The sequence below is a fragment of the Calypte anna genome, chromosome 1 (assembly GCF_003957555.1).
Source record: "Calypte anna isolate BGI_N300 chromosome 1, bCalAnn1_v1.p, whole genome shotgun sequence".
Classification (NCBI taxonomy): Eukaryota; Metazoa; Chordata; class Aves; order Apodiformes; family Trochilidae; genus Calypte; species Calypte anna.
The window spans coordinates 133,847,311-133,875,153 of NC_044244.1; the positions used below are offsets into that span (position 1 = coordinate 133,847,311).

The window sequence follows — 27,843 nt, forward strand, 5'->3', positions numbered from 1 at the left end:
GGGAGGGAGTCTGTGATGTCCATCTCAAGAGCACTCAGCACCCTTGACTCCACCACCATGCAAAACAAACGGGGGAAATTAGGAGTAGCAGTGAAAGGTTTTTATAGGTTGCATCCTGTTCTTTCTCAGTATAAACTATTAGCATGTATTTGTGATTCTAAAACCATCCAGAGCCTTTTGAAGCCATTTCAGCCTTTTGTCCTCAGCAGTCCAATTTCACAGGTTCAAATGCATTACATGTCCAATCTGGCTAAATCTACCATAGATTATAAATGTGTATTTTGAAATAAAAGCCACTAGTGTAGCACAAGGCACAGTACTTAAAAGTACCAGTATGTTCAAACAAAAATATTTTGTGCATTAGGAAAAAAAGATGGAATCATAAATACCAATTTGTAGTACTTAGGGCAATCCATTAATGACACAAATTATTTTTAACACAAGAAACATTAGCAGCTCTCAAGTAGGACAGTGCTCAAACTCTCAAGACAATTACATAATATTCTGTCAAAAAAAGACTAATTATGCTATACAATACTGGAATTGAATAATAATAGTCTCTCTCAAGTAAACCAGCATTTACATATGTATTATATGTATTTTATAGTGTCCTAGATAACCTTGTGAACCATTAGGAAGTTTTGACAGTAAGATTCTATTGGATCAAACAATACAAGTATTCTGTTAAACTAATTATTAATTAATTATAAATTATTAAATCCTTCGAAGTCCAATAGCAGACACTGCATTTCATTTTCACATTTGATCTCCCTTGGACTAAGTCCAGTTAAAGAGTAAAGTTAAAAATAACTTTAGTTATCTGTCAGCTATCTGTCATCTGCCTGTTCCTTCCCAAAAAGAGATGGTGAAGCACCATTAGGTGAGGCTGAGTGATGATGGCTGAGAAAAAAAACAGATCACCTGAAGCACCAAGCCTATGGGTCCCCTGTGGAAGGGCAGACCATGGAAGAGCCCTTGACTACCAGAACTACATACCAGTCCCACTCTTCTCTCAGACTGACATCTAATTACCTGCCAAGAAGCTTCAAATTTATTTTTACTCCCTTTTTTATTTTCTTTTTCCCCCATAGAGAAGGCTTGTGTGAAATAATTTAGAATTAGAGTGCTAAGTTCAGAATATTCTTATAGGCATCACATCAATTTATCATTTTAGTGTATGTAAAGAGATAAGATAGTAACTAGTCTGGGGAAAACAAAGGATGTTTATACCACTTCAACAACTGAACTAGCATAACCATGATGCACAAACTATTAAAGTGTGAAATTGATTTGTGATATAAAAAATTAAATGCTACACATACAAGAAATATAAAGCTACTTTGATCACAGAGCAGTTGCTTAAGACAGAATCAAATCAACATGCACTTCACTGAGGTCATCAATTTTACAGACAGTAAGTGCTGCATGCATCTGTGCAGACTAAATGTAAATCAGGCACATGACTATAAGCTTTAGCCAAGAAACTAAGTTACTATGACTCCCTTCTCACTATTTCCTGATCTTGTTTCTAATCAGCTTTCCTGATGTTATTTGAGTTTCCACATGTAAGAGTGGATTATTTCTTAAAGGCCTCAAAAGGTAGGGAAGAGGGCAGAGGCACAGAGGACAGAAAAAGAAATATTTTACAAAAACAAGATCATAAACAGAACCATTAGGTACTGGCCACAGTCATGGTGTAAGCACTATTTAATGCTTGTTACCCCCATAAAACCTTCTTCCTTACTAGGGTGGGGCAAGAGAGAGTAATTGAGAGATGTTACCTATGTCTCCAAGAACCCTGTCATACTACAGGCAGATCTGCCTCAGCCATCCTTGATCAAAGGAAAAGAAAACATATTTTCTTCACTTTTTCACTACAGCTGCTTTGTAACTTATAAAACTATGTACAATTTCAATAAGCACAAAAATAATCTACAGGAAGAGCAAGTTTTAAGAATTACATAGCAGAAAGTAGTTACAATGTAAATTTTAAAGTTTTATGCCCATAAATGTGAACCAAAGAATGCAAAGAGACTTAAGAGTAAAAATAAAAATGCTCACAAAGTAAATTTGAGAAGCATGACTTTCTATAAACACAGTAAAGTCCCAACTGTCATCCCTAGTTTGCACTTAAGTTTGGATTATATTTAAACATCTGCTTGGAAAATAATGCAGAAAAATCATTCAGGTTCATCTAGGAATAACTTAAATATTGTTGTAAATATTCTAGAACACAGTAATAGCAGCCATGATCTCCTTAGCTGTTGGCCTGAGGAACACTTTCCTCAACCAGCTGCATCCTGGCACTAATCTTTCAAGTCAATGACTAGAATAATGCTATAGTTCTCTTCTGTCACTACAAGGAGAAGACAGATTACTGGAAGATCAATCAGATATCCTTTAATTTAGAGTACCCAAATTTTAATCAAGCTGTCAACAAGACACTAACGAGACAGTGCTAATAAACATGTACAACAATCATCACATTAAATGGGGTTTGTAGCAAAAGAGATGCCATCCTTGTGTATGTGGCACTGCAAAGAAATCACCACTCCTACCTATTCGTGCAGGTTTATTGAGTAACAAACCTCCTGGGGAGGAAGCAGCTTGTACATACATTTCACAACATAGGTCAATCATCTCAGGAAATAAGATCTGTTCCCAGGTACCTTCTGGAAAATCACTTGAGTGAAGGGCCAGTTCTGTATCATGTATTCTTTGTAATAGTAGAACACGATCAGGATTAGTAAAACCACAAAAAGACAACTTCACTTCCAAATATGATGATAACCTCTGCAGTTTATTCTGGATTTTACATATTTTACTGCATTTCGGTCAGAACTTGCAGTTTTATGCTTGCATTTTTAAACATTGAAATGCACATCCAAGTCAGTCTATTGCAATACTAAGGAGCAGACACCTTCCACAAAAATACTGCAGTAAATATGCAGCAGATACAATCATCTTACTTAGTCTCTGTTTTGCTTAAAATGCTGATGAAGTCTGATTTCCCGTGGCTGGGTCTCTTCATGAGAACTTCAGTATCCCTTCCTTCCTCTGAATCTTGCCCTGGTATCCAACTGAAAATTGAAATCAATATATTTAAACCACAGATTATGAAAAAGAAACATCTTAGAGTGCTTGTGCTATCTTGGTGCTTTGTAGCATCACAGAATAAAGGAGAAGTCACTGTAAAGAAAACTAGGGAGGTAGTCAACAAGTCATAGGGTTCTTCCAGTGAAACAGATATTGCACTATATCTTAAATCTCACACAAAATCACATTTGTGGAAAAACCATCCTGTGCATTCTGAAATAAACAGTGTAAAAACACAAAGAACAGAGCAGCACAGAGGGATGGCAAGTGCACTGTAATTCTGCTTAGCTCTGTTTTTCCAAAATTAACTGACAAGCTGAAGGAGGAAAATTCAGATGAAATGGAAGTGGCAGTAACTAAAAATTTCAGAGAGGACAGTGTCTACAGCTTGTTTACAACAAGTGTCTAAATAAAAAAAATTGGTAAAAACTGAAATAATATTCCACTTGTAAAATCTGCAAGTTTCTTCTAGGTAGTTAAAAAACATTTAATGGGAGGTAAAAAATTACAGTAAAGCTAAAAATAACAGCTACAGTGCAGCACTTACTGAAATTAAATTGCAAGTCCTTTCTCAGTGCAGCAGAAAGATATACCATACATTGACCACAAGAAATTTCCTCTCAATTTAGATGGCCAGTCCTAAATATGGCAGTTAAGCCTTATTCAATTATTAAATTGAGAATATATCTTTTTTCTCCTTCAACTAACCTTCTTTTCAGGATTGAGAATTTCAACAAACCTTGTGAAGAGCTAAACTGAAAGATGGCACAGCTTATCCAATAACAAATCACCTTCCACTTTGAACCTTTTTCCTACTTTAGTAGCTGAATGTACTAAAGTCTACTCTTCTTTTAAAATAATGTCTTTACAAAGAAATAGCATGTAGGAAAAATCCCTAATGATTTTAGCATATTTTAAATTCTATCTGTTTCTAGTGTCTACATTGTTTTTAAATACTCTTTCAGCCTCACTGCTCTAGCGAGTAAGAAATTTGGCAGAGCACAATTATTGATATTTAGAGTCAACAGAAGAAGAAAAATGCCATTTTTCAGTCTTTGAATTTAGAGCAGTAAATGTAACTAAGTAAGAGCTAGGCCTCTTCATACCTTTTCGTCAGGTTCCCTTAATGATCTACAGACAGAAACACAGACCTGTCATCAGAAGATACACATATTGCTACTGCAGCATCAAATAGGTATTTCAAGCATTTTTTCCTGTCCACAGAAATAACCATTTGTCACTTTCTGAATAATCCACAGTACAAAAAAATGCTATGACTTAAGTAAAAAATACCGAGTGGGAAAAAAGAAATTAGGTATTGTTTCAGCTATATATCTCTCATGTATCACATCAGCTAAAAATAAGCCATGCACTACACATACTTTAAAAGTTTTGATACCCTCCTGGAGTCATCTTAACTATTTTTAAGTGTTATGGAAAAACAACCAAGGAATTCCTATCAAAACCTGGGGAAGCTTTTCCCTTGAATATTCCTTGTTCACTGATAGAAATTAACTTGTCAATATCCTAGAAATACCTGATCTACTGTTTAAACCAAAGCTTTACTAAAAAATAAATCCAAAACACCTACCTCATCTACATGTCAAAAACTAAGCCTAATTCAATTTCCATGTGCTTTTTTTCCCAATCGTTACACTCCATGCTTTTTCTTCATGGGAACACGGTATAACACTTGTATTTTACATGGAATTCAATGGCAAGATCTGCCCTGCCTAGTGACACTAGTTTTACTGAATTAAAGTGGTTTTCTTAAAAAAAAAAAACAAACAAAACAATAACAAAAAACAAACCAAGGAAAAGAACAGAAGTCACCCAGGCTGCTAGAAGAAAACACACAACCAACACTTACCATTGATCTTTTGCATGCAAAAAACGTCATTTGCAAACTCCTACAGTGTCCTTCCCTCAAACATTGTTTAGGGCTTTTGTTTTCCTATTAGATGAAAAACAAAGCATTAAAACCGTCACGGATTTCTGCAGCTGGTTAAATAAGACACCTGAATATTTGAGTGACACTTTCCTGTACTTAGTTCGTTACCCCTCAGTTTAGGAAGGATATCGAGGTCCTGGAGCGAGGGCAACCAGGCTGGTGAAGGGACTAGAGCACAGACCCTGTGAGGAGAGGCTGAGGGAGCTGGGGCTGTTCAGCCTGGAGGAGGCTCAGGGGAGACCTCATCGCTCTCTACAACTCCCTGAAAGGAGGGTGTAGCCAGGGGGGGGTTGGTCTCTTTTCCCAGACAACTTTCAACAAGACAAGAGAGCACGGTCTTAAGTTGTGCCAGGGGAGGTTTAGGTTGGATATTAGAAAGAATTTCTTTACGGAGAGGGTGATCAGACATTGGAATGGGCTGCCCAGGGAAGTAGTGGATTCTCTGTCCCTGGAGGTATTTAAAAAGAGACTGGATGTGGCACTCAGTGCCATGGTCTGGTAACCGCAGCGGTAGTGGATCAAGGGTTGGACTTGATGATCTCTTGAGGTCTCTTCCAACCCAGCCAATTCTATAATTCTATGACAAGGTTTACTCCGGATTTTGCCAGGGTACCGTGACTTGCACTTTCTTCTGAAGTCACCGCTCTCTAACCTGCTCCCAACCCTGGCTCAAGGCTTGACAGGGACCAAACCTCAGCTTCCCCCTCCCCAGGACTCGCTCCCACCCCGAGACACCGGGACTGCGCCAGACCCCAGACCCAGACGCTCCCCTCCCCGGCTCCAGCGGCCTCACCACCCCCAGCCCGGTGAGGACCGCGGGCGCGGTGACTTCAGTCCCGGAGAGCCAACCTCGGGGCTAACCGGGGGCGAGGCGGGGCCGGGAGCTACGGGGCTCTGTCCCGGGAAGGCGGCAGCGCTCACCCGCAGGACGCAGGGGCTCTCCAGCAGGCACTGCCGCAGATCCTCCCTCACCCCCCCGCAGGCCTGCCCGTCCTCCTCCTTATCCTCGTAGTACTTGGGCATGGCGGCGGGGACAGCTCTAGACTCGCCTGCGGCCCGCCCCGGCACCGCGACCGACGGCCGCCGCCATCTTGAGGCCCTAAGCCCCGCCGCACCCGTCACGGGGGAGGAAGAGGAGGGGCGGATCCGGGAAGGAAGCACTAGCGCTGGGGACGTTACCGGAAGGCCGCCGGCCAGGGGGGCCGTGGCGGCAGCAAGTGGGGAGGGGGGTCTCGCCGCGGGCCCGAGCAGCAGGTGAGGCCCCAGCCCTCGGTGGGACGCGGGCACTGGAGGGAGAAGGGGGCTGGGTTCTGGGCCGCGGGCCCGTTCAGGGGGGTGGTGGCTGTTCGTGAGGCGCGGTGCCGGGCTGGAGCGGGCTGAACAGCGAGCGGGGGGACTGGGGAGCCCCCCTCTGCCCCTGGCTCCGCGCCTCGGCTCGTCAGAAGGGATAGTCCGGGGAGAGAGCCTGGGCCTGACGCTGGGAAGGTGGGGCCGCGGGTGTGGGGCTGGAAGCAGCCTCGCCTGCTCCTGGCTGCCCACTTGCTGCTTCCCCTGCAGCCAGCGAGGTGGCCGTGGCAGGCCGGGCTGCAATGGGCGTGCTTCGCATTTCTGCGCAGTTTTTTGTAGCTTCATCGTCGCTGACACGACCCGCATCAGTGCGGTGCTGGCTGTAGTCTTCCTCACACGCCCAAGCGAATGCGTCTTCTGAATTTCCTTCTCTAGCACAATGCTGCCAACCACATCGGTTAATGCCCGGAGCCAGGGCAACGGGGCGCTGAGCCCCAGAGATGCTGCAAGGCACACAGCCGGAGCAAAGCGCTACAAGTACCTGCGGAGGCTCTTCCACTTCCGACAGATGGACTTTGAGTTTGCGCTCTGGCAGATGCTTTACCTGTTTACTTCCCCCCAGAGGGTTTATAGGAACTTCCACTACAGGAAACAGACAAAGGACCAATGGGCAAGAGACGATCCTGCTTTCTTAGTGCTGCTCAGTATTTGGCTCTGTGGTGAGTGCTGGGGAATAGACAGCATAAAAGGGAGGGAATGTTTGTGGATGAACATCCATGGCTCTTCTGATCACTCACACACACAAAAAAGACCAATCCAAAGTGGATTATCTTTGTTTTCTAATTCTTACCTTTACTACCAAAGGGTTAAGTCATTTTCTTCTATTTGACTTTTAATCAAAGGAGGCATAACTAATATAGTATGTAGTCTTGAATTAATCTCCTATTAAAATTCATTTCCTATCTCATTTCAAATTCTGTAGTTCCCTATAACTTTCCAGACAGTAATAAAACTGTACCACATATTAATGCTTTAGTAGAAAATCCCGAACACTTACCTGAATGTTACACAAAAAACCTTTTTACAATAAAACTCCTAGTGAGTTCTCTATATTGCAGAATTAAGCTATAAATAAAGTGCCTCTATTTTTAGGCTGAATTTTAAATTCAGTAATTATCAACCTGATCTTCTGTTCTGTAGCACATTGCTGTTTGCAATATCAAAACTGTTAACTGAAATAGAAGTATATATCACCACATGCACAATTTAGACTAACAAGGAGCTTTTATAAAATGAATATTCTGTAACAGCAGTGTGAATTTAAAAAAAAATAGTTGGGGGAGGGCAATAAAATTTGCTGTTAAATCGTTAAGCTCAAGTACAGATGAGTGTTCTTCAGTCTGAAAGGGACTGTATTATGAATAAACTGCATTATATCTAGTATTTGGTGGGAAAAATGAGCTGTTGGACTGGAAGTCTTGGGGAGAAAAATAAGGACAAAACTCGAGATTTTGTAACAGTATACTAAAAAAACCTACAAACATATCAGTGTAAGATCTCATACTTTCTTTTTCACAGTTCCATTTTTTTTTCTCCCTTTAGTGTCTACTGTAGGATTTGGATTTGTGCTGGACATGGGGTTTTTTGAAACAATCAAGCTTCTACTTTGGGTTGTATTCATAGACTGTGTAGGTGTTGGTCTCCTGATTGCAACTCTGATGTGGTAAGTAGTGATGTCTGAATCTGGGGTCAGTATTGATGTTGGGTTACCAGTAGCCTGCTGTTTGTAAGATTCTTGGTTCTCTGGGGCAAAAATATAAAGTAAATATTGACTATAAGTTTTGTTCTGTTGTAATGATTGTTTCAAAAAGTCACTTTGAAAGGAACACAACTTTTCCTTTACTAGTTCCTGCAAAAGATGAATGTTCAGAGAGTCTGTTATGGTGAATATTTCAGCTTCTTTTTGGTTAGGTTTTTTTGAGCTGGTTAATCATCAGCAGTAATGCCAAGTAAAAAATCTGGTGACCAGAGAACATTCTTCATTCCTTACTCTGGCTGAATAGCTTAAATAAAGTAAGCCTGAGGGTGGTTGTTTATAAGGAGGATAGAGTTGGGCCATGCTTCTTGCTGAAGATGTCAGCTTTTTCCACTACAAGCAACGTTTGTCCTGTTTTGCATGTTTGCTTTGTTGCTTTGTTGGGAGTCCCTGCCAGTCCTTCCCTGTAATGACAAAAGACCTCCTGAAGGGAAGAGGCAGTAGCCAGTCAGTTGATAGCCCAGGCCTCAGCATCTTACAGCTGTGTCCTGCACCAGGAGAGAGCCTTGAACCATCAGGAGGTCTCTGTTGCTGCACCATAGCAAGGTGAGGGCACCAAAGGAAGAATTTTTAATGTATAAAGAACTTCTTTACAGTAGGGCTGGAAAATGAAAACTTACAAGGAGCAAGGGCTCTTTAAAAGAGTTCTTACTAACAGAACAGGAGCAGGCAAACAGGAATGTGACACGGCAGTTCGCGCAGGCAGGGCAAGCAGGAGGGCCACAACAACCTCCCACTTCTCTTGAAGTAGCAATGGTTTCCAGAAGAGCAAAAGCTGTTGCTGTTACGACCAAGGGTGTGTCCATACAGACAGAACCCCTTAGGATGGATGTAGCTGTTCAGGCCTCTGGCTGCGCAGAGTGTTTGAGCCTAGTGCTAGCATCTGAGGACAGTGTGAGTGGGGTCTGCGTGAGGTGCGAGCAGGTGAATGACCTCCTATGCATGGTGGCAGAGCTTAAGGAGGAAGTAGAGAGACTGAGAAGTATTAGAGATCTCTGTCCCTGGAGATATTTAAAAAGAGACTCAGTGCCATAGTCTAGCAACCGCAACGGTGATTCAAGGGTTGGACTCGATGATCTCTGAGGTCCCTTCCAACCCAGCCAGTTCTATGATTCTATGATCTTAAACTGGTGCTGTTTGGCAAAAGGATAGATTCCTCTCAAACAGTGACTTTGGGGAACTCCTGCTCTCCTTTTCAGTAAGGAGTGGCTGATGTGAAGAGCACCAGCCTGCCCTCTGCCTGTCTCTGCAGTGCAGCGTTTCTGCAGAGATGAAATAAAACCATCTCTGTTTGAGGGGTACTGATCATGTGCCAACAGTTTTCTGAAGTCCTCTACCTTTTGTGTACAGAAAGGGTCACACTGCCTGGGAACTTGTGACTGCATTGATAGATTGTAGCACCCATCTACTTAAAAAACTCTTTTGGTTCTTCATTAGCAGCATTGTATTTCAGCTGCCCATGGAATGCAAGGGATATAATTACATCTCTAACAAAAATATTTCTGCTCTATATAATTCTTGCTACATTTTTGTTTTGCTTTGGTGTTTTTCTTTTATCTTCCAGACAGCAGAAACTTAGTTGGGGTGGAAAACTAGGATCACATATGGCTTACTATCTCAAACCAATATTGTGGTCACCTTAATAACATTCCCCAAATAAATATATTTTCATATAGGTTCATTTCTAATAAATACTTGGTGAAGCAGCAGAACAGAGACTATGATGTGGAGTGGGGGTATGCCTTCGATGTTCATCTGAATGCTTTCTATCCACTTCTAGTCATTTTGCATTTCATCCAGCTGTTTTTCATCAACTGTAAGTAGCATATTTTGTGTTTTCTGTTTCAAAATTGTGTTCTGTCAAAACAGCTGAGAGCAGTTGTCTCTTTCAGATGTCATCATCTCTGATTCTGTCATTGGGTATTTTGTTGGAAACACATTATGGCTAATTGCAATCGGCTATTACATCTACGTGACATTCCTAGGCTACAGTGGTAAGTCACAGCAACTTCTCTTTGTTTGACTGAAAACAAAAGCCTTTTTTTTAGTCTATTAATTTGTAAAGCAGAGGCTTAGCTGGGCATTAAAATAATTCTTTGTAGTAGAAGTTTAATTGAAATATACCAATCCAGGTTTCCAGCTGGGTGGTCATCTTAACCAGATAATTAGTATTCTTCAACTTCCCTTCTTGTATTAGACGTGTAGCATGACATGTTTTTCTTGTCCCTCTGTAAATCCACTGCAAGATGTTTGCATTGGATAAGAATTCCGTAGTGAATTTAAGACTATGGTTTTAGGTAAAACTGTTTCCCAGGGCATTACCTGTGCCAGGTAATGACAGAGGTGACAGTGTGACAGGAGTGGTGACAGTGGCAGGAGTGGTAGGGCAGAGGTGACAAAGCTGCCCTTCTGAGGTGGCTGGCAGAGAAGAACTTTTTCCTTGCTATCTTTCCCTGAGGCTGTTAGACAAGAAGCACCTTTTTAAAGAGCAGACAACTTCCTACCTGTTTCATTATTCTCTTTTCAGCATTGCCCTTTCTGAAGAACACAGCTGTTCTTTTGTATCCCTTTGCACTTCTCATCCTGCTCTATTTGATCTCATTAGCGTGTGGATGGAACTTCACCAAGATGCTTTGTTCCTTTTATAAATACAGAGTGAAATAAAACCAGGACTCCGTGCATCTAACATTTTATTTTGTATTTATCTTAGCTGTCGCAACAGTAAAGAAAACATTAAGAACATTTTGTAAATGGTTGTAAATTTCTCTTTATTGTAGATAATTGTGTAAAAAAGTTTGAAGTGTCCTTTTTTATTAAAATATTTACAACAGTAAACATGTTAGCAATTTTGTTCAAATACTTCTGCAGTACATTCCTAAGAACAAGTTACTTTTACATCTCTGTAGCTTAAATTTAACTGCAACAAGTCTATTTAGCATAACTCTTACTGCAGATATTTTGCACGTACTGGCATAAGCTCTACATTATAAGGGTTTAAGTGACACAGAAAAGCATTTTAGTTAAGAGTAATTCTGGAATACCTCACCTTGGGAGTGTGTGAAAGTAGGGGTCTTCCTAGTGTTGCAATGCTAAAGCAACGACTGTCTCTAGATACAGAACTGTCCCCTTCTTTTATGAAAAACTTGAGAACAGGTTTATTTTAATGACTACTTCAAATATCCATGGACAACTCGGGCACACAGAAGAAACAGTGATGAAAGGCACAATTAACATGAACCATATCAGGTTTCCAAATATAGCAGCAAGTTTTTAAACCCAATCTCTCTAAGTCCAGTGGGTATTATTACATCCACCAGTATTGAGTGGCAGGTCAATGAACATGGAAGGACAGTACAAGTTGAGTTTGGCTGCCAGGGTGGGATTGTGGCAATGCCTGCAGCTATAAAGTCCACAAGGCAGGAGTATAAACTGACTGTCACAAACAATACTTCAAGGAAAATGAGGATGATGGCTTTCCAAAGCAGAGTGGTATGACACAAGCACTAGGATTCAGCTTCCAAAACAACACGAGTAAACTGGTTACAGTAAGACTTAACATTTCATTACTAGAATTTGATCTCTAAGGAAAAACTGTATCTTAAAATACCAAATATGCTGGCAGTGCATCTTACAGTACTGTGTGTTTCAGCCACTGTTAAGGCTTGAAGAGAATCCTGTTTTCCTCTCAGCAGACAACAAGCACTTCCCTTTTCAAAAAGGAAAGCACTGAACCACTGATCCACAGGAGGCAAAGGATTCCAGTCAGGACCTGCTCCCAGCCTGGCTAACAGCACAAGCTCCTGTCCTGCAGGCAGCTGCTGCCTAACTGTACCCCCTCTCCCTAAGAGGAATCCTAGCACCAGTGATCACCCAGCTCAGTTCAACAGTAAAAATACTTCATATTTAGTGCCCTGTGGTGCCACACCATTGAAATCAATGAAGGACCCAGGGCCTTTGTACCTTCCCTTTAGAGATATCAAAGTCTGTCCCCTTTGAAGAAGGTTTTCATCGTTCTCATTAGAATTAAGCAACTCTTAATTTCTAGCTGCTCACAGCAGAAATCAGCAAAACCCTTAAGAGACCTCTAAGGTCAGAAAAGTGACACTCTCAAAAACTACTTCATCAGGTCTGTCAGGGGTGTACTTTTTACATCAGCAATCGATGCTAGCTTGAAAACACCAGTTGTGTAATAGCCTTTTAGCATTATGCTGGTGATAGAAATGATTATTTTAAAACAGTTTGGTTTTTTTCCCTTTGCTACAGCTACTTGCTTTAACTTTTTCAGAATACATCCTTCCTGGTATGAACAAATATAGAACCTAGAGTTTAATGTATTGCAGTTTAATGTATTGTAACCTAGAGTGTATGTATTGTAAAGCAAGCTTTAAAGAGATTTAATTCTTTCTCCCTTCCATCCAGAACGAAAATACTATTTTCCAAGTTGTAAGCAAACTACAAATCACTACATTGCTTCATTTAGGGCAAATATTTTCAACAAATAACCCAGATGACTGAAAGGAAAATATACTTGGGGGAAAAAATAAAATAAAATTGTTACACAGTTTGTCAATTTTGTCAAAGACTAATTGCACTCCAGCACACGGGCAAAGTATGACTTGCATTGCTCTAAACTGATTCAGGATATTTAAAAACTGATTTTGAAAGAGCTACACAAGCAGTGATACAACAAGAGTTTCTGACAAGTGTCTAGTCTCATTGGTCCACAAATCATATCTTTATCTGTTTCAATTTTTCTAAGCCATCTTTCAGTTAAGAAAAAACAAAGGAATATATTCTATCAATGCAAATACACGGCTGAGATGCAGACACAAGCACAGAGCCTCATACAGTGCTTTAGAAACACTCTTAAATTAAATTTTTAAAAAAAGTAAAAAGTGCTAATTTAGGATCCCATCCTGTTCACATTATTTACAAAGCTTTCAGGACTACCCACTGAATGAGCAAAGCAAAATTATCCTGACAGTCTTGGATTTCCTTGGTCCACAGCAATCCTGATCAGCTCAGGAAAGCCAGCGCTCAGATCAGCCAATCTGTTCGGCATCCAGTGTGGGAAGTAAAGAGTCATTTGCCCAGACTGATAATGCCTTTTGTTTCAAAAAAGTTCTATTTTCTGAAGCTTGAACACCATCAGAAGGAGCTAATAGGATCCCAGGGCAATGCAGTTTATTTGGAAACAATTTCTATGACTTGATTACTGTAAGATTCAGTGGCCTAGAGGGGAATTTTAAGGCTACAACAAAAATAATTTCAAATTGAGTTATATAGGAAAAACCTTCACGAAATCAGGTAATAGGTTCAAGATGATGAGAGACTCTTATGGTAATACTGTAAGAGTTGCATCCCTCTGGGCTATGCCCAGTCATGAGCAGTGCCCAACTACTGCTTAGCCTAGTGGTCAAAGCAGTCTTCTTTCACCAGAATTCCAGGAAGGAGGTCTGCACCACTTCAGGCTGACATGGAGATTGGAGTCTGAAAGGTAGAAAGCCCACAATAGCCATCCACAGAGATAATTAGGCAGAAACCATTTTACAGAATCACAGAATGTTTAGGTTGGAAGGGACCTCCAAGATCATCCAGTCCAACCTTTGACCAATACCATAACCTAACTACTAAACCATGTCCTTAAGGACCAGGTCCTAATGCCTTTTAAATGCCTCCAGGGATGGTGACTCCACCACTGCCCTGGTCAGGCCATTCTAATGCCTGACAACCCTCTCAGTGAAAAAATGTTTCCTAACATCCAGCCTGAGCCTCCCCTGGTGCAGCTTCCATCCATTTTCCCTGCTGTTTTTATTTCTCAGCAAAACTTCCAAGTAGAATTGCAGGACTATCCAATTACTCCTGAATTTGCCTGAATCTACAAAACATAATTTGTATTAATGTGGCATATTTAGAGAGCATATAAGTTCAGCAACATTTAAAGTGTTAAAGCAGCCCAGAGCATCTCCAGCTCCTGCTACTACAATGTAATAAAATTGCAACAATCTTTAGAAAAAACCCCACATATTTTACCAAGCACTACTTAATTTTTTGTCTTTGATAAATTCGACGTCAACATTTTTGAGAGTACAGTGGTAACATCAGAGCCCTGCAATCAATGTGGAAAAGGTTTTAGATATATTAGCAATAGTTCATCTTTAGTGCTGTGAAACACCAGAACAGTGATGGAGTAAGAATAAGCAAACACAGCTTTCTTAAATAAATGGTACCAGTAAACTTTTGAACTTGTGGAAAATGCTGACAGTCACTGTCAGTAAAAACTTATATTAAGAAATTGCAATACTTAACATCATTCTGCAATCTAAATTGTAATAAATATCTCTAGATTCAATTACTTGCATAATTCATTCACAGGCACCACTGAGAAGAAAACCTAAACACCTTTGCTAATGTGTGATTAAAATTCATTGCGTGGCAATAATCTGATGGCAGGGCACTATACATATAATAAACTGGGATACAGCACCACAACAGTTGTCATTCACTGAGGATTTTGAGTCTATTAACTCCTGTTCCTAAATACAAGAATCAACTTCATTTATGAGGCCAGTGCTTAGCTTATGCCCACAGCCTCTCTGGGCAAGACAAGCTTTCCAAGTAACATTTTATTTACATCATCTGTTGCAATCAGAGAAAAAGTAAATATCGCCTGCCTGGCAGCTTTCTTCTTTTCTTCAACTTACACCAGCCAGTCTAAACACAAGGTCTTTGTGTACAGAGACACCTTGACTTCCCTGTATCCTCAGACAGCATAGCTAAACCAAAACTGCTATGGTCTGCAAAAGTAAAACTCTTAAACTTGAATACTGATGAACTGTCAAAGCTACAACACCATTTTCCCACAAGGCAGAAAACAGTGATGGCTTTCCACTTGTGGTGCTGGAGGCTCAGGTTTAAGTTCCTGATCCTTAGGAACATGTCATGAAAAAGAGGCCAAATCCATCAGTCACTTTCATACTGGAGACATAAATACAAGATTCCCACTCTAGATCAGGGGATCCTGCAACAGGTTTTGCACATCTGTGTGCTGACCACAAAGGCATTGAGGATATCATATGTCTTTTTTTGCACTGGGAAAACTGGGCTACCTTTTGAGATGTCAGTTCCAGGAGGCTGATGCACAGCACAGCTGAGAATCCCCAAGTCAGAGTAGATGCCTCCCTCCCAGCAGGCACTTCGTTCCTACTGAAGAGAAGGATTTCTGCCTCTTCCTGACCATTTCTAAAAGGGTAGCTTCAGTCTTGCCATGCTTGTGTCCTTACACATAAGTACCTCAGCAGGACTTTAAAGAGCAGTGGCAGCATTAGTACTGCAACAACTGTGCTCTGAATTTAATCCAAACTACTTTCAGTTCCTGGCTGAGTTTCTGATTCATTTAAGATCACTGTTGTTTCCTTTGAAATGAGAAGGCAGGGTACTAACTTGAGGCCAAATTCAGTTCCTATTGAACATTAGTGTGAATTACTATCCCGATCAATAAAGGAGTTAAACTGAAACCTTGCTCTTGAATAATGGAAGAAAATAAAAAAAAACCATAACTACTCACTGCAATGGGTCTAAAATAGACATTGCAATAATAGAACTTCTCAGTAGGAGAACTCTGTAGATCAGATGTATTACTATTAATTCTTCTGATAAAAGGTAACCTTGGTCACTCCAAAGCATTTTTTTCAGTACAGAAAATTAACTTGTCCAGGCTAGGCAATGCCTACAAATATTGTTAGAAAGAACTGGTTGGAGTTGAAAAAAATTCTTCTAAAATGCAATGGATTAAATCCAAATTCACTACAGATTTAGTACATAGTATGAAACAAGACATTTCAGCATGATTTTTATGTGGCTACAAACTGTACAGAGTGGAATTTCATAGGCCCAAAGAATAATCCTGTTAATGCCTCTGAACATCATTCATATTCTGTGTACAAAATCACGTAATTTAGAAACTTAATCTTTTTTTTTTTTAAACATGGCAGTATACTTGAAATATGGTATTAATTTATGTTTGCATCTCCAAAGAAAAATGTAGAAAGATAACTTAAACTAGAGAATTCATAAAAAAAACTATATCAATTTAAAATTTTACTGCATAAAAATATGTACTTTTCAAATTATTTTAATAAATTAAATATCCCTAACATTTTTAATATATATCCCTGACAGTCTATAAAAGAGGGTTCTTGTTATAGAAAATAAATGGAATTCCCAAAGTACCCCCTTCATAAAACATATTTAACAATAATTATATTTTTTTTCTTCAAGGAATGTAACAATATGTACAACTTCTCTATAATACTATACTATCAAAATAGTACAGGTTAAGTGTAGCAAGGTTCTGTAACCGTAAGGTGGTAGAGTCACATTAAAGTGGAGGACAACGTAGACCTCAGATGAATGTTACCAGCATGGAGCATCAGTTTCTGGATGGATCAGATAAGAAGGGGTAAATACAATCTTCTCATCTACAGTAGATTTCACGAGAGGTAGAGTTCAAGTGAAAATGAAAGAAATTTGGAATAAGGTGCATGCTCAGTATTTTCAATTTGAGACTTGCTAAGAATGTCAGATTTTTATATGTCAGAGTTTTCAAGGATTCTGTTTCCTCAAAGCAGATTTCCATAATCAGTTTGTAATTTTTTTAATATGAATCTGAAATAGAGAATCAGAAAAAAGGAAGTCATGTTTTAGAGTATTACATTTCTCAGTAAAAAGAGGTAACTGTCTTCACAGATAGCAAAAATTGAGCTTCAACATACAGACAGAATCAAGAAATCAACATTTGCCAGATTTTTAAAAGGTTATACCACCTCTCACCTCATTCAGAATTGCCCATACTGCTGAATTTTGTATCACTGAAAGCCGGAATGATGCAATAGGGTTTAGGCTGGGGTCAACCGTTCCTTCAGCTACACCGTTTTCAAATTTCCCTGCAAAAGAAGCAAAAGAGTATCTTCAGTTAACTCCCCTTCAACAAACCAAGTACAAAATCTGCATCCACAAAAATGCACCTGTAATATCATAATTTATGTGTGAAAACTATTGTTTGAGGCTATAGGACTGACTGGTATCATTCCTGAAATAAAAAGCAGACAGTGATTTTTAGTTTCAGATTCAGCTTTGCAGCAGCAAACAAAATTGGGTTTACCACCAGAGCACAGCAATCTGAACAGGATTACATGGAAGAATAAGAGCTGTGGAAACTATCTCAGGGTATAAGCACCTCAAACTCTTGGAAGATGTGGGTACAGATTTTCATTTAATAACTAAACAAGAAGATGTCTTATGAAGAACAGGTCTGCTTATGAGGAGAGGCTGAAGGAGCTGGTGCTGTTCAGTCTGGAGAAGAGGAGGCTGAGGGGAGACCTTATTGCTCTCTACAACTCCCTGAAAGGAGCTTGTAGTGAGGTGGATGTTACTCTCTTCTCCCTAGTGACTAGCAATAAGAGAAGAGGAAATGGTTTCTTGTTGCACCAGAGGAGGTTAAGATTGGATATTAGGAAAAATTTCTTCACAGAAAGAGTGGTGAAGCATTGGAACAGGTTGCCCTGGGAGGTGGTAGGGTTGCCATCCCTGGGGGTATTCAAAAACCAGGTAGACATGGCACTTGGGAGATGATTTAGTGGTTAAGGTGGTGTTGGCTGAGCATTGGACTTGATGGTCTTGAAGGTCCTTTCCAAGCATAATGATGGTACCATAACTCTATGAAGCCCCTGGTTTATGTATTTTCAAGCAGGATTAAGGACAAGGAATATAATTCATGCTTTAACGTATTCCTTTTGAAAAGATCTTCAACTACATTAGGATGAATTAAAATCCAATTTAATAGACCAGTTGGACTTTACACTTAAAACATAAACACAGAAACTGATTCATCATAACAAAAAAGCTTGCTTTCATTTTACCAGGGATGCCCAACCTATGTCCTGAAAGCTACATAAAATCCCCAAGTAAAATTTCTCTTCCTTGACAACAGGTATCCTGGCATCTCCCTCAACAGCCTTTCGGCTGTTTTGTCAGTCTCACCCCACAAACAGACAGCTGAGTGTCCATAGGGTATGTTAAAAACCAGGCCAAGCACAACAGCTCACACAGAGGCATCTGTGCACTCACAGGGTAGATGTGATCTTACACAGCCTGGAAATGCCTCTACAATAATCTAGGTGATGGATCCTGGCAGAGAAGTTGGATGCAGCTGGACTACAACCAAGAGCACCACTAGATCTGCATTCAGTACATCAGCCTCAGAACAGAAATATTGTAAGCAAAATTATGTAAAGCTTACATGGTCATGTACCCAAACTGAATGATCAAAACTCAGTTTAAGGTTTGTTTTGGTTCTAATGAAAAAATCCTAACTGTAGCAATGGTAGCAATGCACATTTCTTTCCACTGTGCCATACCTATCCTGAAGTAACCATCCTCTAAGCGTTTATCTTTGGTTTCTTTGCTTAATACCAGCTCTTCATTCTAGAACAACAAAGAATAAAGTAGATCATTTATTTTGACATATAACTTTGTAAGGGAAAGACAAATCTGCGTGAACTCTTTTTATATATTCAGCATCAATCTTTTCTAAATAATTATGAACCAACCTAGAGTAGTTATTTATAACCTTAGACAAGCCAACACAATAAAAAAAAGCAGCAGTGTTCCAGAACTAAACAGTATTTGGCTTCAAAGTAGAAAAGAAGTGTCCCACATTACTCTCATGGTAACTTCCATGGGAACAGAATACAAAACAGATACTGGCACAAAGCAGAAGAAAAGCAAAGTCAGTATCTTTCCTTCTTTTCCTAGGGTGAAACTGAGATTTCTCTTAGGAGAAATGACACTTAGAGCTTATTTTTCATGTAAGAATTTGATGAAAATCCATCAGACCAACAAAGGAAGCAGTGCAATTGTCACTGCCTCACTAAAATGGCACAGGTATAAAAAACATTCTTCAATAAGCACAGAAAAATTAAATCACAGACCAAAGTAACAACAGCTGGAAAATTAAAACCAGAATCATATGACCAAATACTAAAAGACATATTGTACAAATTTCCTAGGAATCCATTAAAAATGGATGAAAAAATTGGAAATTACATCCATTGTTTTTTGTTTGTTTGTTTGGGTTGGGTTTTGGAGTGTTTGGTTTTTTGTTTTCTGTTTTTTAAATTTCTACTTGTATGAGAGACTGATGAAGAAGTGAGGGGGGTTGGGTTTTTTTGAAGAGGAGAGATTGGTTTGGATTTTTTTTTGTTGTTTTTTTTGAGAGATTTTGGGGGTTTATTGAGTGTCTGGCTTGAATTTCAGATAAATCCAGTTTGTGGGCACTGTGGTTGTTTGGTGGGTTTTTTTGTTTTTTTTTCTGAATTCTGCTTAGGGAGAATCAGGGTTAAAGTACTTGAATGGGCTTCCAGCTTGACTGAAGTCTATAGCAAAGAAATGGTTCCTCAGGGGAGTACCCATCATTCTTCAAGCTGCTGTCCTCATATTGGTGATATTTTCTGCTGACACCAATGGATTAGAAATGGGCTGGATACAGAATTTCCTCTTTCAGGCTCAGATTAAGTGAGGGCTACTGCTGGGGTTTTTTTTGTTGATGTAATTCTAAAAGTCTTTACAAACAAAGCCCATAAAACTTATGGTACAATATGCCACATATCATGTTGTATAATTAGAATCAAACTTCTTTTTAGGGGTGGGAGTGGTCAGAGTTTCCTATTTTTGCTCATTCCCAGGAAATAGACTGCAAGAATGGAGGAAAAAAAACCTCAAACCTCAGCAATAATTTACTTAAAAAAAAAAGAGAGATCTAGTGTATACTAATTTAGGCACAGATTTCAAGATACCTACATCAAGTGTATAATACCAAATAGAAATACTTTGCTATTTTAATACTAAAAAAATAGGCCTGTCTGAAGAAATACCTTAATCTTTCCATGGAATGTTGTGATAAAAACGGTTAGCTACAATATTTAATTGACAAAAAGAGCCAATATCATCTGAGTTTAAGCAAAAATACAATACAGATTGTGTAATGTCCTCTTGAGATAAGATTCAGATTGATTTATGGAAAAAAGAATCCGTACACATTCAGTTTAAGACTCCAGATATTTCAGTATCTAGTAATGTTTCGATGTGTGTTAATTCCTGAACTAAGACTTTTTTTTATTAAGTCAAAAAGCAGATTGACTTAGCTTTCCCATTTTCCAGAACACAACAGAGCAGGAAGATAGTTTGTTGTTTTGTTTTGGGTTTTGTTTGGTTTTTTTAATAGTATCAGTGAATAGGAAGAAAATGAGCTTGTTCCCCCCCAAATTGCCAACAACACTTGCAGCAGACCACATTCTGAATGAACAACTGAATGAACAATTAAGAAATTTAAAAGTACGAGAGCATCAGGATCATAAAAACCCTACAGTTAGAAGAAGAACCCCTCATGTCTTCTTTACCCTGTTAAAAAAAGTCAAGAAAACTTGGGAGGATTTGCTTGTATCCTGTAACTGAAAAACACATATCAACAAATTCATACCTGGAAAGGCAAAACTTCCACAGTTGTGTTTAGAAGTATATCTCCTGGGTGCTCTGGATTGCCACTGTGAAACAAGTACCTACAAATGAAAGGAGAAAACCAAAACACTCTGCATAAGTCAGTCAGCATTAGCTACATTTCTGTCTTACGTGTTAGTCACATTACAGATGTTACAAGGAGAAACCTAACTTTTATACTGCACCTAAATCATCTGGCAATAAGAAATGAAAGACGGTTCCATAAAGTATCATAACTGAAGTGGCTAAAGTTTTACATTTGGGGGGCAGTATTTTACTTACAATAGTTTCCATTATCTGATCTTGCTGGATTGTATCACAAAAAGTGACAAACCCTGCAGTCACTATTGCACTGGTATCACCTCCAGAAGCAGGAGCCAGCCCCCCTTCAGCCTTTCCCCATCCTTCCCTCCCTGCATCACCTCCACCTGGTGCCCTCAGGCTGAATGAACTTTGCTGGTACCTTCTGAAGCAGTTCTAGGAACCGACCCGAGGCAACATTTTGCCAGGCCAGTTTTTCACCCAGACCACCTTGCAACTTGGATTCATTGCAAAGTCTCCTTAATAACTGTGCCAGGAATTCCCAAGCCATATCCACACCCTCAGCATTACCTGAATTCAAACTTTTCCACAGTGGATTTTTTTTTTTTTACTTAAAAAAAATTACATAACAAACATACAAAAACAAGCAAAAAACCCACAAAACCCCAGAGGTTTTTGATGCATATACAGACAGAGAAAAGAACCTTTTTTATACTTGTTCAAAGTTCCTGTTACCCTCATTCAGTTGTGCATCTAATGCAGTTTCTTTTCTTAAATGGAACAGAGTAAATATGTTTAAAGCTATCAAAACCATTCCATGAACTGAGCAGTGAAATGCAAGTGTTAACATTCTAGCTGTACACTCTCAACCAGCTTTTGCATACTACGCATGTGTAGATGTTATGAAAGACAGAGTTTAATTTCCCTTTCTTTATATGTACCACAAACTTCATATCCTTTTGAATATGTATTATGTAACCAAGTAACAATATTTTTTACCACTAGGTGGTATCAATGCTTGAAAAATTGTTCATTGCTTATCATTTTTTTTTCCAGTGGACCACAGAGTTTATACAGATTACTTGTCAAAAGCTACCGAGATACTACACATACTCAGATGCTACTTTTAAAAAGCCTATTTTAGTCTTAATACATTTAAATAAATATGTAAAAATCTTATGAACACATTTCAAACCTTTCTTCAATTGGGACTTAAAAGAAATTAACAGTAAGCACCATTTTTTAACATTAAATACAACACCAGCCTGAGACAAAAATTAGTTCAGAAATTATCACCTGATGAAAATTACAAACATTAGCTCAATTTCTAATTTATCAAGACATCATTTGAGATGAAAATTCCAATTTATCTTTATCCAATATGTCTGAAGCTGTGTAAGTACTTGCTGTTAATCCATACTCCATAGCTACAAAACTATGGGGTTTTGTAGAAGAAGAAAACAGAGCTCTCTGACTCTTAGAAATGTCTGTGATCCCAAAATGATAGAAGTAATTTTAAAATTAACTACCTCAAAGAATGATACCTTTATTGTATATTTCAATAACAAGCTAAGCAAAACTCTTGGCAAACTGGCCAAAAGACTGAAAGTAGATTCTACTGTCCCTTGACCTAGCAGATCTAATTTACCATCCATTAGTTTGTGAGATACCCTAATTGTAAGTGGGATTTTTTCTCTTGAAAAAATTGAAAATTTTAAGAGTTACTTTAAAATGCCTGTGATAAGCACTCACATCTAAGGTACTGCTATCCCACACCACAACCAAACCACAGACTCCTTCCTTCTCCTTAGTGCTCACAGATCTTATTTCTGAGAAATCACAAGTGAAAAGCCACAATGAAATGACACATGATCAGTGATGACTGTGCTCCCAGTGAATGATAATGGGTTTGTAATGCTGGGGTGTGGTCATTTTTGGTGGGCTTTGGTTTGCTTTAATTTGGAAGAGTAGGGTTTGTTGGTTTTTTTTGGTTTGCTTTTTTTTTTTTTCCCCTGAGGGGATGTATTTATTTATTTGGGTTTTGTTTGCTTGCTTTTCAACAACCCTGCAACCACTAGACCATAACCAACCATTTCTCCTGCTGTGCTATCAGCTTTCAAAACTGAAGTGTGGTTTCCTTTCCCCAGCACTTACAACACCATTAGGGCAATGCACTAGAAGTTGGCACAATGCCAAAACAATTTACGGAAGTAATTACTAAAATCTGATTTGCATGTTTCCTTCTAACCAAATCTGCTTTTTTAGTAGGTTTTCTATGCCTGTCTGCCTAGTGTATGCACACACAAACATAACACCTGCATGTGTCATAGTTAAAATTATGTTTAGAAAGGGACCTTTTCATATACCTGAGCCTTTTGTGAACAGTTGGTTATTTAACACCTACTTAGACATAAGAAGTTACATAGATTAAAAATGAATGAATATATGAATACAAATACACAGACAATTTACATGTGATGAGTCTTTAGCTTAGAAATAAAATTTCCAAATTAGAAAAAATTTAAAACTGGCATAAATTTTAATGTACTAACAGATATTCTACATCTCCTAACATAAGCATCATTAGTTATTCTTTTGTAAAATTTGACTTCCTGACATACTGGTAAGTCACAAGCTTTCAAAGTTTTCCAGCTACGGCAGGTATTTCTCAATACAGACTCTGGAAGACTCAGATGTAGCTGTGCTTTCATCTCCTGCGTTATTCTGACATCTGTTCTGGGATTTACATGTGACAGTCCATGTAAACAGTAAAAACGTGTGTTTTTTCTTCCTAGTTAACTGACGTTTTTCTTAGGATGGACTTACTATGATATTTTTGTCTACCTGCTGCCTACACCTTCTGAACTAGTCTTTCAAATTAAAATTCTGAAAGCCACAGGCTTCAAAATAGAGTAATCCCAAACAAACACAAATTCACCTGTCATTAAAAAAATTACTATTATTACCCTATGGAGTATCAATTCACAGCTTTTTTTTTATTACAGAATACAAACATGGACACATCTGCACATTCTTGATTGAAGTAATCAGCAAAAAGTTACTCTAAATTACAAGTGGTAAATGAAATACTAATGTATTTGAATGATAGAGAATCTTTTCCTCTGGCAGTGTCTTTTTTTAAAGAGTCACAGGTCAAAGATAATAACGAGCTACTGTAGATATTAATGAGCAGAGACAGCCTCCTCTCTGCCAGAAGTTGCTAAATGTTTCAGCTACATTCTGCTCATGACCTCACTGTCATATGAGATTCATATAGGATGCTAAACATTAACACTCCATGTGGCATAAAAAATTACACAACATTTCAAAAGCAAAAAAACCCAAGCCAAAACAAAAAAAAAAAAACCCAAAACAAAAACAAAAACACCACCTAAACACTCTGGAACAAAGTCAAAGCTGCAGAGAAAACTTTGGTTTTTGTATCATTGCAGCACTTCATGGCATGCTCTGGTGGCCAGGATTGTAGGGGTTTTGTTTTTGCTTGTGTGTGTGCACGGTGGGACCCTGTGATCTCAGAGGTCCTTCCCAACCATGTCTATTCTGCAACTCTGTGATTCTTTATGATATTAATTAACTTGAGTATTTACCCAAGTTGAAGGTTTGACTTCTTGCCACGGAGCAAATTACACCTATGAAATCAAGCAAATTGGAGGAGGAAAAAAACCCTCAACCAATAAACTGAAAGCAATACTCAGATACATCCTAATACACAAACGGAGGGGAGGGCAGAAGCATGATTATCATTAATACACTGATCAAAGGTAACATAGGCTGGAGAGCAGCCAGGCAGAAAGGGACCTGGGAGTCTGGATTGACAGGAAGTTGAACATGAGCCAGCAGCGTGCCCAGGTGGCCAAGAAGGCCAATGGCATCCTGGCCTGTATCCGGAACAGCGTCACCAGCAGGTCCAGGGAAGTGATTCTGCCCCTGTACTCAGCACTGGTGAGGCCACACCTCGAGTATTGTGTCCAGTTCTGGGCCCCTCAGTTTAGGAAGGATATCGAGGTCCTGGAGCAGGTCCAAAGGAGGGCAACCAGGCTGGTGAAGGGACTCAAGCACAGACCCTATGAGGAGAGGCTGAGGGAGCTGGGGCTGTTCAGCCTGGAGAGGAGGAGGCTCAGAGGAGACCTCATCACTCTCTACAACTCCCTGAAAGGAGGACGTAGTCAGGTGGGGGTTGGTCTCTTTTGCCAGATGACTTTCAACAAGACAAGAAGGCATGGTCTTAAGTTGTGTCAGGGGAGGTTTAGGTTGGACATTAGAAAGAATTTCTTTATGGAGAGGGTGATCAGACATTGGAATGGGCTGCCCAGGGAAGTAGTGGATTCTCCGTCCCTGGAGATATTTAAAAAGAGACTGGATGTGGCACTCAGTGCCATGGTCTGGTAACTGCAGCGGTAGTGGATCAAGGGTTGGACTTGATGATCTCTGAGGTCCCTTCCAACCCATCCAATTCTATGATTCTATGATAGGTTACCAATGCAGTTAACTGCTACATTATTTCAAAAGCCTACACCCTGATTCAGAACTCCCCTGGTAGTGATCACCTGGAGAGATTCTCATTTTTCGTAACAATCCCTAAAAGTTGTATAGAAACTACTATACATTACTGTTAGCTTCAATATTCTTCTTTGAATAGCTAAACTTTTCCACCAGCTGTATTAAAGAAAAAAAAAAATAATCCCAACTACATATACTTATTTACCCTCCTCCTATTTTGGTTATGAGGAAAATGTACTTCTATTAATAGAATCATAGAATTGGCTGGGTTGGAAGGGACCTCAGAGATCATCAAGTCCAACCCTTGATCCACTACTGCTGCAGTTACCAGACCATGGCACTGAGTGCCACATCCAGTCTCTTTTTAAATATCTCCAGGGATGGAGAATCCACTACTTCCCTGGACAGCCCATTCCAACGCCTGATCACCCTCTCCATAAAGAAATTCTAATATCCAACCTAAACTTCCCCTGGCACAACTTAAGACCATGCCCTCTTGTCTTGCTGAGAGTTGCCTGGGAAGAGACCAACCCCCACCTGGCTACGTCCTCCTTTCAGGGAGTTGTAGAGAGTGATGAGGTCTCCCCTGAGCCTCCTCTCCAGGCTGAACAGCCCCAGCTCCCTCAGCCTCTCCTCATAGGGTCTGTGCTTGAGTCCCTTTGCCAGCTCCAGGACCTCGATATCCTTCCGAAGTTGAGGGGCCCAGAACTGGACACAGGACTCAAGGTGAGTACACTTCTAGCATGAAAGCATATTTAGGCCCAGAAAACTGTTATTCTCTATTACCTATTTTTTTCTTTTCAGCATTAAACAGAAGTGCCAAACATTTCCTTATATGTTATGTCTGATTCTGTGCATTTTCTATTTTGTTGAACAATTAGCAATTAGAACAGAAGACACAATGACTTTAGCCCCTAAATTATGCCAGCTTTATAAAAGGAAATACTATACAAAAAAAGCTTTAAAAAGCACAATTCACATCCACCATCAATATATTTTGGTTACATTTTGAAGGAGACAAAAGATGTATCTTGATGCTAAAACAGAGATACTCTAAGACTATTTAGGAATGCAGGCGTTTGTGCTCTATAAACATCACATCCTTTTTGCTGCATATCATCCTCATATCTCCTTTTAGCAATCTGATATATTTTAGCATACCCCACTTTCAGGAAAGAAAAAGAGGTAGGAAGGCAGAGAGGAAATGTTTCCTTCCACATTTGAGCAAATTATCCATAGCAACATGCAGCAAAACAGTTTTTAATTCTGCAAAACATGAATTTCTATAAAAGCAACATTCAGTCAGCAAATTTTTGGCTCTCTGCAGATGCCATCATTCACTGCAAGACTAATTATTCACCCACTCTATCCACCGTTTTTAATCACAAGATGCAGATGTGGTGAAAGAAATCTACCTCCCCTCTGTCATTTTGCCAGAATCCTCACTAGGCAATGTTATTTTACTGTCACTGGAAATTGGTTATTAAGCATATATTATTTTCTCGTGCAAAATACAAACGGAAGATGAATAATTTATTTTCTCTCTCTCGAGCTCAATTTCTTGTATCACATATGCCTCCTACTCACTCTTTTCCCAAAACTGCATATGCTTCCAAAAAAAAAAAAAAAAAGATTAATTCCTCAAGTCTATATATACACCTGCCAAATACTCACAGTAGGCAAGTAAGCTACTGGGAGCTTTTTCATCTTGTTGCTTCAGTTCCTTTAAAAGAAAAAACACACACAAAAAAACCCCCCAAAAACCCAAGACAACAAAACCAACACAAACCCAAAGAACCCAAATCACCCCATTAATTTATATGCAAAATGCCTGGTTAAGATCTAATTTCCTCTGCCAAAAAGCAGCCAGTCAAACTGTCCGTCTACAAACTGGGCTGCATGCCTGAGAGTTGCAAGGGATGAATTCCCCACATTCAGAGAAGTGCCAAACCAGCAGGACAAAAAGAGAGAACTTTCTCACATTTGTGGGAGGACCTCAAAGCAGGCTGACTGAGGAGGAGAGGGGGGTAGATTCTGGGGAGGGGTCCCAGTTTTTTTATCTAACACATACCCAAGAAACAAATTTCCTAACACCAAATCAAAAGCAAATTTAAATCTTTTCATAAGGTTACTCATATCATTTCATAACTTTCTCCAACTAAGCATTATGAGTAGTAGGCATCTAGATGGTAAGAAAATCAACTTATTCCCAGGAGAATAAGGTTTCTTGCTTTCTGTTTGCCAGTGAGGACCATGAAAGCAGCTTTCTAAACCTGCACTGCTCTCCCTGGAATATAACACACATCAGCTGTAACATAAAAGGGCTTGGCATTAACTTTAACTAGTTTAAATTTTTAGATTTGGAGGCGGTTTGGGGTTTTGTGGTTGGGGATTTTTTTGTTTGTTTGAATTTTGGAGATTTTTTTTGTGTTGTTGTCTGGTTGGTTATTACAGGAGGGGTTTACTCTGTCCTGAAATCTTTGCTTTTCTCTTTAAGGAATTTACTTATTTTTCCACCACATCAATATTAGTGAAAAGGTCCTAGTGTTCTTTTGAAAGGTTACTTCTGCTGAAT

The 27,843-nt window shown here is 39.3% G+C and overlaps 3 protein-coding genes across 7 annotated transcripts in view; 1 reads left to right on the forward strand and 2 right to left on the reverse strand.

The window, feature by feature from the left end:
• Positions 1-2,767: 2,767 nt before the first annotated feature.
• On the reverse strand, positions 2,768-6,201 carry LOC103532379 (cytochrome c oxidase assembly factor 5). The gene is made up of 3 exons (XM_030445657.1): positions 5,969-6,201; positions 4,967-5,050; positions 2,768-3,080 (listed from the first exon to the last, which is right to left on the reverse strand). Exons 1-3 carry the CDS (start codon positions 6,068-6,070, stop codon positions 3,039-3,041), a joined length of 228 nt encoding a protein of 75 aa, XP_030301517.1. The 5' UTR covers positions 6,071-6,201; the 3' UTR covers positions 2,768-3,038.
• A 20-nt stretch (positions 6,202-6,221) lies between these two features.
• Positions 6,222-10,822, forward strand: UNC50 (unc-50 inner nuclear membrane RNA binding protein). Its single transcript, XM_030445645.1, has 6 exons — positions 6,222-6,301; positions 6,770-7,053; positions 7,937-8,057; positions 9,827-9,966; positions 10,043-10,144; positions 10,678-10,822. The coding sequence occupies exons 2-6, from the start codon at positions 6,774-6,776 to the stop codon at positions 10,812-10,814; spliced, it is 780 nt and encodes a 259-aa protein (XP_030301505.1). The 5' UTR covers positions 6,222-6,301; positions 6,770-6,773; the 3' UTR covers positions 10,815-10,822.
• Positions 10,823-15,891: 5,069 nt separating this feature from the next.
• The window catches only part of MGAT4A (alpha-1,3-mannosyl-glycoprotein 4-beta-N-acetylglucosaminyltransferase A), an 80,337-nt gene continuing 68,385 nt past the window's right edge, over positions 15,892-27,843 (reverse strand). For 4 of the 5 annotated variants that reach the window (XM_030445637.1, XM_030445611.1, XM_030445624.1 and 1 more), the window contains exons 13-16: positions 20,689-20,767; positions 18,569-18,635; positions 16,983-17,095; positions 16,383-16,588 (exon numbers count right to left, since the gene is read on the reverse strand). In XM_030445637.1, the coding sequence (XP_030301497.1) occupies positions 16,526-16,588; positions 16,983-17,095; positions 18,569-18,635; positions 20,689-20,767 (322 nt within the window). In that variant the 3' untranslated portion in view covers positions 16,383-16,525. Of the gene's footprint in view, positions 16,818-16,982; positions 17,096-18,568; positions 18,636-20,688; positions 20,768-27,843 lie in introns of all 5 variants that reach the window. The other variant, XM_030445630.1, reaches the window with a different exon arrangement.